Genomic DNA, 14,779 nt, shown 5'->3' on the forward strand with positions numbered 1-14,779 from the left:
TTTGGGTTTTTATGAAGGGATTTGATTAGATGGATACATAAATATATACAGAAAAATACTTGAGTCATATGTATTCTCTCCTCCAAGTCAGCACCACAGAACACTTACCAAGCAAAAGCTGTAGTAAAATTTCCCAAGAAGAGTTCAGGGACTAGCAGCCATGAGAAAATCCCCAAACTTAAGTATAAATTCTGCCCCCCTCCCAAAGAAAGAATAAACCCCAAACTTGATTTTTTCCCACTTAAAAAAAAGAGAGAGACAAGTTCCAAATTATTTTTACAGTACAAAAATTTTATTTTTTGTTAGGATAATTTAAAGTTTAAAACTGAAGTAGACATATTCATTTTACAAACAAGATATTCTTTCATAAGTAAGACCATTAAAAACAGTAAACAAAAAAGCTGTCTTTACAAAAAGCTCTGTGCATAGCAACTTTATACTGTATATAACTGACAAAGCAGAAATGATCAAATGAAACTATACAGTTTGAAAATGAGACCTTACTGTACAAAAGTTAGAGAAGGGGATGGTTTTTAAACCATGCATATTGGAATGTGCAAAGAAAAACTGGGGAAGAATACGATGCTGTAACAAAAAAAGAGAGAGAGAGAGAGAGATAAATAATGCAGTAAAGTGTCCCTTTAAATGAAAAATCTTAACACAGCTCCTTTTACAAAGATAGGATAGAATTTGTAGTTACCTATAGAAATACTTATTTCAAGTGGCACAAAAATAACCTGGAACCAGAATGATTTAACAGCAATGACTAAAGAGGACAGAGTAGCTTTGTTTTTAATTTATTAGTACACTAAACATTATCCTTACACACATTTGTACACTTAAATAGATCTGTCGCTGCTGAGGTTCTAGCTGAATGGTCAAAGATGTCTGGTATTTAGTTACACACATTTTTCGGTGTAAAGCTACCGAGAAATTCTACAATCATTTTGAAGACAGTACTGCACTCATCTTCATGCAAGAGCAAAATTCACAGATTCTAAAAGCAATGCTACTTAAAAAAACATTTCCTTATGTTGGATTGGCTGGAATCCAGGTCTAAACATGCTTGATTTCATTCTGCCTTCACTTTTGGAGGGTGGTGTATGTCATCCACACTCTTCCTCTTCCATCACATTTTTCACTGGGGAACGTTCTCTTGTGTGTTTCCCTGTTTTGTTTTTTTTTGTTTTTTTTGGTGCTTTAGGCCCTGACTGTGAGAGACAGTCAGCAGGATTACAAGCATGCCAAGTTTCCAAACTTGGATTATCATGTGCGTAGAAATAATATTTGGATCATATTGGGTAGTTCTGGAATAAAGGCAGATAAGACCATTGAGGGTTGAATAGATGTGGGCAAATGGAAGGGAGGGAGAATTTATGACGTCATCTGAACTTGGCTCAATGCGCTGAAGATGTTTGTCCAAGAGAGTTGCATCAATTTCTAATTGGAATCCTAACCTGATACCCCAAACTGAAGTCTGTGTATAGCCTGTACTGTGGTATCACTTAGTCAACAAGGAGAACCCTGGCCTGGAAAAAAATGACATCCTTATTGGCCATTGAGATAAATCTGGATATATCTCCAAGACCACACAGACTTTCAAGACTTAGCCCCATCTTAGCAGCTCCTTCAAGATTTCTCCCGCTAAGACCTAGTCCCAGAACTTATGAGAGTCCGTCACAGGCCTAGGGAATTATGCTATTTGGAACACGGCTGCCCCTACCCTCTGACTTTGCTAAGAATCTAGGTTTCCATTTCTTCAACTATCAGAGGAAAGAGGGCTTATAACCTGCCTCTTCCTCATCCTATCACATTCTTGCCTAGAAACTGTGTCAAGCAGGATACAGAGTTTTTTTCAGGTGAGTTTAATGCCATGAAAGGGGAAATCTGCAGTGATAAGGAAAGATGTGGACATCCTAATATTGATAAGGAGGAGTCTGAGAGACAGAGTCAACTTCTTCAAACCTGCTTCTGAAGTTCTACGGGGCTTACATCTCTATGCTGAAGCAGGCCACCAAAGAGGAGGGAACGTGGGGCTCTGAACGGGAAGATTCCACAGGGGCCAGTTGGTTGGGGAAGTCACGTGACTTTGGCTGTCTTTAAAGTGAGCCCTGCCTTTTCCTGGGGGTCGCAAGGCCAGGGGTGCACTGAGACAGGGGAATTCTCTGCACTTCTCAGGGGAGAAGGTCGGGAGCTAATGTGAATTCTTAAAAATTATATATTCACAAAGAGTGAATACCAAAAGGGACATGGAGGCTATTAGAAAGCGGACGGAGCTGGGAATGGATGGACGGGTTTGAGTATTTGTGTAAGTGCAAGGACGTGCATCTTTGTCTCTGCACCGGGTTGTTCTACATAAGGTACATATTAGTACCTTATGTAGGTACTAATATGTGGGTCAATAAAATGATGGAAAAAGAGGGGGATGCAGGGCAGGGGATAAGAGTCTAGTAAGTAACTGCAGTAATAATCACACACCTTTTAAACTTGTTACTACCTGTTTGCATCACTTCCATTTTACATCAGGAAGAGAAATTCCTCTCTCTTCCAAAAAGGTCTGAATTTCTACCTCTACTTACAATAAGTTACACATTTATTTATTTAAATAATTGTAAAACATTTAAAAATTTTTCCCTTTTTTTGTTTTTTTTTTGTTTGTTTGTTTGTTTTTTAAGGAGATTAAACTATAAGCAAACACACATACAAGCACATTTCATCATTCGATTCAGGTTTCGTTTTAACAAAGTCTTTCATGCTGGTACCCTGTTTTGTTCAATTTTTTTTTTCTGCATAAACTAAATTGGTATCTGAAAGGCTTCATAGAAAATAGAAACTTTCAACTTTTTTTTTTCCTACAAAGAAAAACAAATAGTATCCAAAATATTAAGCATGAATTGTTTGCCAATTTTTTTTCTTAAATATTTTACAAACATAGGAAGGTGGTTCTCATAATGTTCGTAACAAAGAATTGCATTTCTGCTCTTAGCACTGACTACGTCAATGACATCTTTTGTCCTTGTTCCCAAGAGGGTCAGTTTGTGTAGCTACCATCAGAGCTACATGAGAAACAGGAGACCAGGTTAAGAGGTGGCTCCTTGCAAAGCCAGATCAGTCCATCATGTTCACCCGGGGGCACAGCTCTCCCCAGAGAGCTCCTAGCACTTTCTTTGTTATCGGTCCATCAGAGTAAGTAGTTTTGTGCTATAAGAAAGCTGTTCTTCCTCTTCTTTACATCGGGGGCACGACAAGTCCAGTCATGGCTGTAAGGAAAGAGTGGACACAAGCATGAGGCTTAGAGACTCTTTACATTAAAGTCTAGAACCCAGAGAGAGGGGTAGGGGATGGGATGGACAGTCTCGAACAATCCAGGGTGATGGTACCTTCAGCTGATATGGGAACCCACTGTCCTCAGGTCCCAGGTGGTGCAGTGGTAAAGAACCTGCTTGCCAATGCAGGAGATGCAAGAGACTCAGTTCGATCCCTGGGTCAAGAAGAGCCCCTGGAGAAGTAAATGGCAACCCACTCCAGTATTCTTGCCTGGTGGGCTGTGGTCCAAGAGGTCACAAAGAGTCAGGGACACAAGTGAAGTGCCTGAGTACCGCACTGGTTTAGCAGACAATGCGTGAGAGGCACTGAAGCCTTAATCACTGAATGTAACATAAAGCTTGCTGCCTTACTGAATCACTGAACCTAACACAAAGCTTGCTGAAATTTTGCTTCAGAGGCTAAGAATCATGTTGCATTTCATATTAATGGGTTGTATACTTGACATATAAACATGTACTAAATTGTAATATGGATATATGTGTAAAATAGTTTTCATTATTAGACTAAAATAATTTCTAGATTACACAGTTTCAAATCACTTAGCTGGAAGAGGAAAATAAATTCCAGGTGCCAAGCCTATTGAGTTACTTACAAGGCATAATTTATAATAAATCAGAGCTGAAATTTGATGAGTTTTCTAACTGGTTCATCTTCCTTTGGGGTGCACCACTATCTGGGCTTCCCTCATAGTTCAGTTGGTAAAGAATCTGCCTGCAATGCAGGAGACCCCGGTTCTATTCTTGGGTTGGAAAGATCCACTGGAGAAGGGAAAGGCTACCCACTCCAGTACTCTGGCCTGGAGAATTCCATGGACTGTATAGTCCATGGGGTCGCAAAGAGTCAGACACACAACTGAGCAACTTTCATATCTGTGATGGCCATTCACTAAGGGATGCTGATTCACTGGAACAGAAGGGCTAACTTAATTTAGCCCTAATTTAGGAGTCACCCCAATCTCTACTCTTCACCCCCAGTCCAAGTCCAGGGCCCTAGTCCATCTATCCATCCTAGTCCCTAGTGCAGTATCTGTCTGGTCAAGTGGAAAAGGCTTGCCTGGGTGGTATCAGGTTCAAGGTGTCCCCTTGATAGGAGAAGTAAAGCAGCGTCAGCACAATGTAGAAAAATCACACACCAAAATGCAACCCCAAAAAAAAAAAAATGCATCCCTCTGGCCTTGGCTTTCAGGGGGTGAACCTACCAAACTTGCACAGTCTTAGAACCTGGCAGAGTAGTTTCCTTGTGTCCAAATGTCACACTGTATCTAGAATTTGATCCTTTGAGGTTTATTGTCAAAGCCTCATCTAGAGGGCTTATCAAACATCACAGAAGTGTTTGGCCAAATGGTGCTCACTAGGCTTATAAGCAAATGGCCAAATTTCTTCCTGCTTCTTCCAACATCTCTCTCCACCCACTTCCTTCCTTCTTCTTCTTTCCTACCCCCTCCCCTCCTTGCTCCTCCTCCCTCTATCTCTACCCCTTCTCTCTATGCCAGCTCGTCTTCTCAGACAAGATTGTCAGCCGTCTATTTTCCTGCCCATACAGCCTTTATTGAATGTTTGTGAGATCCGGATTAAGGTCTTACACAGCTAGCAAAGCCTTAATTATTTTTGCCTGTATTACTATATATTGAATCGATGTAACTTTTCAATAAAGGCAGTTCAATTCTGGACACTCCCCAATGATTTGGAGATATAGGAACTCTGGTAATTATCCCAGAGTGTAGGAGGGTTTTGGTTTTTTTTATTATTCTATTTTTTTTTTCCTCCTGGAGGGAGCTGGAAAATGAATCTGGCACATAGCGCATAATATTATCTTGACAATCTATACTCATCAACTGTGAATGCCTGATAAATGAGGTGGAAGGTGAGGGAAATGAATAGGGCACATTGAGCTCCCCGGCAGTAGGTCCGGGGCTCACGTTTTCAACTTTAACTTGTCTATTACACTTCAGCCTCATCAGCCCCTTCCTTTTCCTGCATCCTCAAGAGAGTTATCTAAAGGGCTTATTAAAAGGGCAGAGCCTCTCTGAGAACAAGATCCACTGCATGTCTGGAGAAAAACATATTTCACGGATTTTGCTTCTTCCTGGTGTCACGTTGGGCACTTGGGTGGGCGAGACTCTGCTCCGTGGTGACCCTGACTTCTTGCTTGTAGAAACCGTTGCCAGTGTGTACATGTCCACCACACCGCTATATTTAAAATGGATAACCAATAAGGGCCTATTGTACAGCACAGAGAACTCTGCTCAATGTCATGTGGCAGCCTGGATGGGAGGGGAGCTTGCGGGGAAACAGACACCTGTATATGTATGGCCGAGGCCCTTTGATGTTCGCCTGAAAGTATCACAACATTGTTAATCGGCTACACCCCAATGCAAAATAAAAAGTTTTTTAAAAAAAGAAACTGTCACCAACAGACACAAAGCAAAAGATAATTGGGAAAATGCGTAACTGCACGTTGTCCAATTTCTTTTTACCTTTGGCATTTTATGGGAATTGTAACAGTTACTCTTCGGTTCAGGTAGAAAGTAGGTACGGATGAATGCTGAACAGAGGAACTACTATAATATTTCTGTCCCCAGAGAGACTAAGGGCTGCCAGAACTCAGGCTCTGGGGTCAAAATGTCTGAGTTCAAGTTCTTCAGTCACTGGCTGTGTGGTCCTGGATGAGCTCCTTAACTAGACATGGTGATAACTGGATGACCTTTGCCTTTGGCTCACAGGATGCTGGAACAAGATAATTCGTGTCAAGTGCTCGGTCCAGCATCTTACATGTGGGGTCCAGGCACGGTCCACGAGTCTTGAAGAGTGTTGGCTGTGCAATCTTCCTGCGGGCAACTGAGACCACCTCACCTTACAGCAGGAGAAGAGAAGAACCTCCCTCCCAGCCTGTGATTTTCAGGCTCCACCTCAGACCATCTTTTCACTCTCCCACTGTCTGTCCCTCAAGAGATGGAGCATCCTGCCATTCAGCCACCACCACTCCAGGATCCCTTCATTCAGTGGCTGTGGGCAGCACATTCAAGGTCAGCTTGGCTTTCTCTGTCTCTGCACCAACGGGACACCTGGTGTTGCTGGACCTTGAGCTGCTGGTCACCTGGTCCAAATGAGGAAGAACAGGAGTGAAGGCTTCTGGAAGGCATCCTTTGTCAGCCCCAGCCTCTCTCTGCCAGGCACGTCCTTTGCTTTTCCTGGTTCTTCACACACATAACTTCTCAACAACCTTGAGAGAGAGCAATCAGTTCTCCTGTTTAACAGTCTAGGAACCCAAGGTTCTTGGATGACAGTGACTAGTATAGATGCCCCAGCATGAGGGAGGCTGAGCTCCAATTCCAGCAACATCTGATGAAGTCAAGTTCATATACAAGGACATACTGTGTAGCACAGGGAACTCTGATTAATGTCATGTCCCATTGTTCCAGCATTCTTCCCACCGTGGGTAGTCTTTGAGGTTCTCCGAAGAATTATTTCTCCATGCACAACTTTATATTTTCATAACTCTTTCTAAGTTTTTTAGTCTCCAATTCCTAATTTAAGTGTCCTTTTTGTTCTTTTCTCCTTCTCTTCCACCTTTTCCTTCTCCAGCCCCTCCCCATCCTCCTCCTCCATCTTAAGGTTCAAATCACCAAGGGAATTTGGAGGGAGTTTTAAGACTCCAACCTGGAGGAGGGAAGGGCGACCCACTCCAGTTTTCTTGCCTGGAGAACCCCATGGACAGAGAAGCCTGATAGGCTACAGTCCATAGGGTCACACAACTCCATTCTGACCAGTGGACCACAGAGGGCCTTGGGCATGCAGCCACCAGCACAGTGGGGATTCCAGGCCATGGCAGCCAGTAAAATATTTGTCCTGGCCTCTCTGAGGGCCAAGAGCCAGGTAGGACTCCTAGGTGGGTCACCCTGGATACCAAAGACCCAAAAAATCTGAGTCAACTAGCTCTGCTCCCCAACTCAGTCCCTGCATGAGAGAGGGGTGGCAGGTGGCAGTCAAGTTATACTTTTCTTCCTCCAAGTGAAGCTGAAAATACTGGCAAGAGTTGCCTGGAAGGAGGGAAAAGCTGTACCCTCCCTTTCCTCCTCTGACACTTGCACTCACCCTTAGTCCTTCTTGGGCCTCTCACTCTGCATTTCCCTGATGAGACCTGTGTGGCCCCCACCAGACTTAAGGGACATGACTAAAACCATAAGACTTGGAAAGCAGAGACATCACTGCTGAAGAGGTGGTGGGGAAGGAGAAGATGTGGCAAAAACTCAGCAATTGTTATACTTAAAATGGATAACCAACAGGGACCTACTGTATAGCACAGGGAACTCTGCTCAATGTAATGTGGCAGCCTGGATGGGAGGGGAGTTTGGGGGAGAATGGATACATGTATATGTATGGCTGAGTTCCTTTGCTGTTCACCTAAAACTGTTAATCAGCTATGTTGTTGTTTAGTTGCTAAGTCCCATCTGACTCTTTGCGACCCCATGGACTGTAGTCTGCCAGGCTTCTCTGTCCATGTGATTTCCCAGGCAAGAATACTGGAGTGGGTTGCCATGCCCCACTTCAGGGGATCTTCCCTACCCAGGGATTGAACCCACAACTCTTGCATTGGCAGGCAGATTCTTTACCACTGAGTCATCCCCTATACTCCAATACAAAATATGGAAATATATATACTACCATATATAAGATAGACAGCCAGTGGGAATTTGCTGTATGACTCAGGGAACTCAAACTGGAGCTCTGTGACAACTTAGAGGGGCAGGTAGGAGGGGACATATGTAGAGCTATGGCTGATTCATGTTCATGTATGGCAGAAACCAACATAATATTGTAAAGCAATTATCCTTCAATTAAAAATAAATGGGGAGGGAGGTGGGAGGAGGTTCAGGATGGGGAACACGTGTACACCCGTGGCAGATGCATGTTGATGTATGGCAAAACCAATACAATATTGTACAGTAATTAGCCTCCAATTAAAATAAATAAATTTATATTAAAAAAGAAAAATAAATAAATAAATAAATTTTTTAAAATTCAGCAACTGTTCTCCTATTCCAGTCTGGAGGTAAGGCCATCATGGGGAAAGTTCTGGGCATGTCCCCTCATGCTAAGCTAGAAACCACTGGCCCTTGATGAGAGACAGGGCAGTGGAGATGCTTAGCTACAGGCTCAGCCTGCTTCTCACTGAATCTGACATCTGGATGAAAAGCAAAATATATATATATATTTTTTTCCCTTCAAATATACAGATGTTTCCAACTATTCCCATGCTGGGTGGCATGTAGACCCAGCTGCTTTGTCTCATTAGAAGCAAAAGAATTTTCAGGGGCTCTTCTGAGGGCTGGATTTTCAAATCTTATTTCACAGTTTGTCTGTCAAGTCACTTGACTTCGAGGAGGCACCATCACTCAAATGGTAGAGATGTGGCAGGAACAGACCATACCTCCCAGAGCCGTGCTCAGCGCCAGCTAGCGAAGACACCCTCACAAGTACCCCCACACACACAAGGCTCAGGATCCCCCGTGCAATCATAAAGCCACCAGGCAGAGGCAGTTCCAAGGTCAACACAGTCCATCAAGGCTGTGCTGACCTCAGAGGCTTTGATCCACGAAGGGTTACCCAAACTTCTGCCCTTTTTGGTTTTATCCAACACCACCTGTCGTGAATGTTTTGCATGTCAAGACGCAAGGAGCAGCCTAAAAATAATGTGGGGCGTCAGGCTCCCCCAGCGCTCAGCAGTTTCCAATTTGCTCTCATGCCATCAGCTGCTCCCATTCACAGTGAGGTGATTAAATTCTCATGTGCTCATCATATGCGTGCTACATCATGTCATATTATATTTTAGGACATCACTGAAGAACAGGTCTGATGGGTGATATTAATGCTTGTTCTTAGACACAGTATATCTTTCTTCCTTTCTTTTCTACCCCACCCCTGATCGGGCACCTGCTATCAATTTCACCAGCATGAAACCAGAATTCTCAGAACTCGCTGGTTGCTTCTGAAGGATCTTGTCCATGGGACTGGGAATGCAGTGTGGGTGGCAAGCCGATTCATGTGGCACCTGCTGTGGTGGTCAGGTACCTTAAGGGAAATAGTGACATGGTCTTGTGGACCATGGTCTGGAGGTCTGGAGGGCTTCCCTGGCAGCTCAGTGGTGAAGAATGCACTTGCCAATGCAGCAGACACAGGTTTGATCCCTGATCCAGGAAGATCCCATGTACTGTGGAGGAACTAAGCCCATGCACCACAACTACTGAGCCTGTGCTCCAGAAACTGGGAGCCACAACTACTGAAGCCTGGTGCTCTAGAGCTTGTGCTCAGCAACAAGAAAAGCCCTCACACCACAACTAGAGAGCAGCCCTCACTTGCTGCAACTAGAGAAAAGTTTGCACAGCAATGACGACCCAGTAGAGCTTTAAAAAAAAAAAAAAAAAAGCAACATCTGGAGAGTCCAGACACTCCTGGAGGGTCCACATGGCTCTGTTCTTAGTTGCTCAGTCATGTCTGACTCTTTGCAACCCTGTGGACTGTAGCCCACTAAGCTTCTCTGTCCCTGGGGATTTTCCAGGCAAGACTACTGGCGTGGGTTGCCATGCCCTCTTCCAGGGGATTTTCCCAACCCAGGGACTGAATCCATGTCTCCCACACTGCAGGTGAATTCTTTACTGCCTGAGCCACCACCCTACCTATTCTGTGTCCTTGCAGAGTTGTCTGACTCCTCTGTTATTCCCCGATCTTGCCCTAGGATAGAGAACTAGCCCAGTTCTACAAGCCATGCTGGTCCCACGATGAAAACACCAAAGCAGCTCCTTGTAGGGAAATGGCTAGAGACACAGAAGGCTACAGGGCTGTTTGCTCTCACTTTGTGGACTCTGTGGCACATGAACCACGCTGACTCCCAAGGTGCTACAGCTTGCTTACCTCTGAATCCGTTTCCATTGCCACTGGAGCAGGCAGGCGAAGGGGAGCCTTGGGGCCTGATGACAGGGGCAAAGGCACTCTTCTGTTTGACAGCAGGAAAAACTGAAGAGGAAAACGGGAGGATGGAGGATGTGCTGGAAGATCCAACAGTGGGACTTGATGACATGACTGGAAAGCAAAGGACAGTCCTTCTTTAGAAAGAGAAAGATCTAGGAGTTAAGTTCTTTCTTCAGTACATACAACCAGAACATACTGATTGCAAAATTACGTGTTTGTTCCAGGCATTGTTCCAGATTCCAAGGATTTGAGAAGAAGTTGAATGTGACAATGACCCTGCCCTGTCCCTTGGAAGGAATAGACAAATGAAACAATGATTAGGGTCATCATCCTATTGGAGGAGTGAACACGATGCTAAGGAGATACATCCGGGCTGGGTGCTTTTCTTCCTGGAAGAGTCAGGAAGGCATCAGCAGGAGGTCATATTGTTATAGGTCTTAATCCACAAGTACTGGGTTGGCCAAAACGTTTGTTCAGATTTCTCTGAAAGGTATTGTAGAAAAACCCAAACAAACTTTTTGGCCAACCCAATAGAAGCTCAACACGAGAAGGCTAAGACCAACCTCTGAAAAATGATCAAGTCTACTAAAAAACAGAAACCTCTTTTTTTTTTTTAATCCTAAAATGTAATCCTGTCTGGGAGCCATGTGCCTCCCTGGCAGTTCTCAGGGCACCAGAGATTTGCTCTGTAGGGTAGGCATCTTCTCGGAGCGTGCCATCTCTATGGGCCACTTCCTCATTAAATGTAAAAGTTTATTAACATTGAAGAGATTACCTCCCTTCTCCCTCTACTTTCAGAGCTCCTGGGAAATAAAGCTGCAAGGCAGCCTCCTCTGATGTAATGTGTAGGAAAAAAACACACCAGTATTAATATTAAAATGACTTCAAGGAAGCCAAAAGCTAACTGTTGTGATTTCCAAGAAAAATAAAGGCAACTTACACAACAAAGCGCCCCACCTCTTTAATGTCAGATACTCCACCAACTTACATCATACAAGAAGATAATTTTCTTCCAGGTTCAATTTGCTCGAAAAAGAGGTAAACTTGAGTTCACACACATAAAATTGTTAGAGATAGCATTTTATAGTATATGGTCAAGTTTCAGGGACTCATTCTAGTGTCCAGAATTCTGAACTGTCCCAAGTCATATGACGTAGAATTGCTGAAACATAATGGCAAAGGCCATAATAAAGGCTAAGAGTGCTGACTTCTACTGCATGTCATCAGTAGTCCAGGTAGTCCACAAGTAAATCTGAAACTGAGGACATGAATGCGAGTTAATGTTTCAAGTATAAGGTGAATTTTGGAGGTCCAGTGTTCTGATGGCCTTTGCAAGACTCCATCCTCATTTTTCCCCTCTCCCTATAAACATAGACATTCGGCTGTGTTCACACAATGGAGTATACAAAGCAATAATATGGCATGCCTCCCATGCAATGTCTTTTACAGCCGATCTACAAACCAAAGACTTAAAAAAAAAAAAAAAAAAAAGCTTTATCTTAAAAAAAAAACTGCTCATCCTGAAATGGTCCTGGTTTAAAGGGCAATGCAAAAGGAAGCACTGGAATACATCCCAGTCTTCAAAAGAAAAAAATTGGTGGTATTTGTAGCGCTAGTGGTAAAGAATCCGCCTGCCAATACACAAGACATAAGAGACAGGACTTTGATCCCTGGGTCAGGAAGATCCCCTGGAGGAGGGCATGGTAACTCACTCCAGTATTCTTGGCTAGAGAATCCCATGGACAGAGGAGCCTAGTGGGGTCACAGTCCACAGGGTGGCAAAGAGTCAGATACGACTGAAGCACCTTAGCATGCATGCACATGGAAGAGGATACAGGGTTAAGCCTGGAGAATGAATTTTATTCTCAGGTTCAAGTCAGTCTCCTCTCTAGCCTTGGTTTTAGCATCAATGAAATGTGTGTGTGTGCACAGGGTGAGTGGCTGGGACCTCTCCTCTTTCTGTAAGGCACAGAATTAGAGGCCAAAGGAAAGCTGCTATGCGGAAACCCCTGATTCTGACCACCATCCAGTCTCTGCCATACCGTGTGATCCATGCGGGTACCAAAATGGCGCCTTGGTTTCTGGGTCTGCAATAGCAGAATCTCCCCTCATACAGCATGAGAGAGGAGAGTTTTTATAATGTGAATTAGGCACACACACACATGCATACATATACTTAATTCCATTTATATTCAGCATATGAGTCATTTCTAGTAACAGATCCTAAAGCATGCTTATTAGCGTGGCCACCTCTCAGTGGGAAAGGAGTCATCTCAGACTTCACCAAGTGACATAAAATTGCTGCAGAGTTGGATAAACACAGAGCTGCAAAGTGCCCATTTAAAATATTTTAAACAAAATTTTTGCAAAATGTCAGATTATATACAAATTTAAAATTTAATATGTTTATAATAAAAATCCTAAAAGGAATTTTAATATGCCTATGTTAGCAAACATAATTTCTATGTTTATTTTAAAAAATGCTGTAAGAGCCAGAAGTTTCATTTAAATTTTTTTAAAGAAGCCTTAATATCTTAACAGATATTAAAACTTATTATAGATCTATACCAATGAAATCAGTGTTATACCAGCATAGACATAGACAGACAAATCCTTGGAGAAAATAGAGTACAGAAGTAGATCTGGATATATAGGAGAATTAAAACTTAATAAAGGTGACATTTCAAATTAGTGGGGAAATAAACACATAGGAACAATACACTAGCCATTTGGAGACAAAATTTAGAGTGCATCCTCATATTAAACCCAAAAATAAATCTAAATAGATTAAAGGGTTATTTTTAAAAACAAAATTATAAAGGAGCTAGTAGAAAAATGAGGAAGTTATATAATTTACCTCATCCTTTCCACCCCAAAGCCTAAACAGAACATCATAAGATAGATTTGTCATGTAACAAAAAATTTCTATGACACATACAGAAAAGGCAAATGACAAATTAGGAAAACTATTTTTCATAATTTATTTAGATATATTCAGATCCTCAGTACCTAATAGGTTTTTATAAACTAATCAGGAAACGTCCCAATAGAAAAATAGGCAAAGGACATGAAAAGAAATGTCACAGAAGGAAAAATGAAAATAACCAAAGGCCTTTATAGACCTATAAATGGTCAGACCAATTAGTAATCAGATGCAAATTAAAACAGTAATGAGATGTTATTTTCCACTTGCCAAATTGATAAAGATTAAGAAAAAATTAAGAGGGCAGGGAAACAGATACTCTCCTTTTCTAAGGGGAGTGCTAACCTCTCTGGAGGAACTTTGGTAATATGTATCAAAGTATTTGAAAACGTCCATGTCTTTTAACCCAGTAATTTAATTTCCAGAAATTAATTCCAAGGAGGTAATCATAAATGTGCCAAAAAAAAAAAAATCCAAGGACATTTTTATAATCATGAAAAACTGGGAAATAAGTGAAATGACTATCAATAGGATAAACTATATTAAATCCATGAAATGGAACACTAGGCAAACGTTAAAACTAAGATTAAAGAAGAGTGTTTAATGGCATGGAAAGATATGCATCCTCAGATGAGTAAAGCAGAACACATAATAATACAGACAATGAACCCACTTTTACTTTTAAAAAAAACATACAAAACAAAAGTGTAATAGGATGTGATAGGCATCTAATTTTTTTTTTTTTTTGGCTGTATCATGTGGCTTGTTGGATCTTAGTTCCATGATCAGGGACTGAACCTGGGCCTCTGCAGTGAGAGATCGGAGTCCTAACCACTGGACTGCCAGGGAATTCCCACACCCAAATTTTTAATGACATTATCTAGCAGACAGGATTGTGAAAATTTTGAATTTCTTCCTTTTACTCATCTATATTTTCAAAATTTTCTATAATGAATATGTATGACTTTTGATGTAGCAGAAAACAGTAAAAGCTGTTAAAAGAAACAAATGGAAAAATCTCTTATTTCTTTGGTAAAAAATAATACAATCCTTAGCAATAGACATAATAGCTTTCCTGACATTAACATTTCTCTTCAATCTAAGGCTTAATTGCCTGTAAACAAGGTTACCTGTTAACCTTTCTGCTACAAAAAAAAGCAAAGCACCAATAAATTTACAAATTCCTGGGAAAACCTTGTTGATTGTAGGTAACTCTGCAATGTAAACGTCACTCCTAATATCTGTTTTCCATTCTTAGAACACAGGTCTATATCACTGATGAATTTTATGGAGCCTAGCTTCATATCTGTGACTTTGAGAATTTTGTCATTTTTCTTCTACTTTCTTTTTCATTCATCTTATGACAGAAGCCCATTAGCTGTGCATCAGAGCAGATGCTGCAGTTTTCAAAATATATGTATCCATGACTGCAAGGCTTACTTTGAAAGTTACCACTGGTTACCTCTGCAAAGAAATAAAGTGTATCATTTTGTTTCCTTTTTATCTAGAAATGCTTTTCAAAGCCCCTATAATGAGGTTACAATTGTCATTTTGTTCAGTT

The 14,779-nt window shown here is 41.8% G+C and overlaps 1 protein-coding gene across 1 annotated transcript in view; it reads right to left on the reverse strand.

Annotated features, from left to right (window-relative positions):
* Positions 1-278: 278 nt before the first annotated feature.
* The window catches only part of EBF2 (EBF transcription factor 2), a 222,468-nt gene continuing 207,967 nt past the window's right edge, over positions 279-14,779 (reverse strand). The window contains exons 15-16 of the mRNA XM_061425880.1: positions 10,239-10,406; positions 279-3,260 (exon numbers count right to left, since the gene is read on the reverse strand). Coding sequence (XP_061281864.1) covers positions 3,229-3,260; positions 10,239-10,406 — 200 coding nt within the window. The 3' untranslated portion in view covers positions 279-3,228. The remainder of the gene's footprint in view (positions 3,261-10,238; positions 10,407-14,779) is intronic.

This window comes from Bos javanicus, chromosome 8 (genome assembly GCF_032452875.1).
Source record: "Bos javanicus breed banteng chromosome 8, ARS-OSU_banteng_1.0, whole genome shotgun sequence".
Taxonomy (NCBI): Eukaryota; Metazoa; Chordata; class Mammalia; order Artiodactyla; family Bovidae; genus Bos; species Bos javanicus.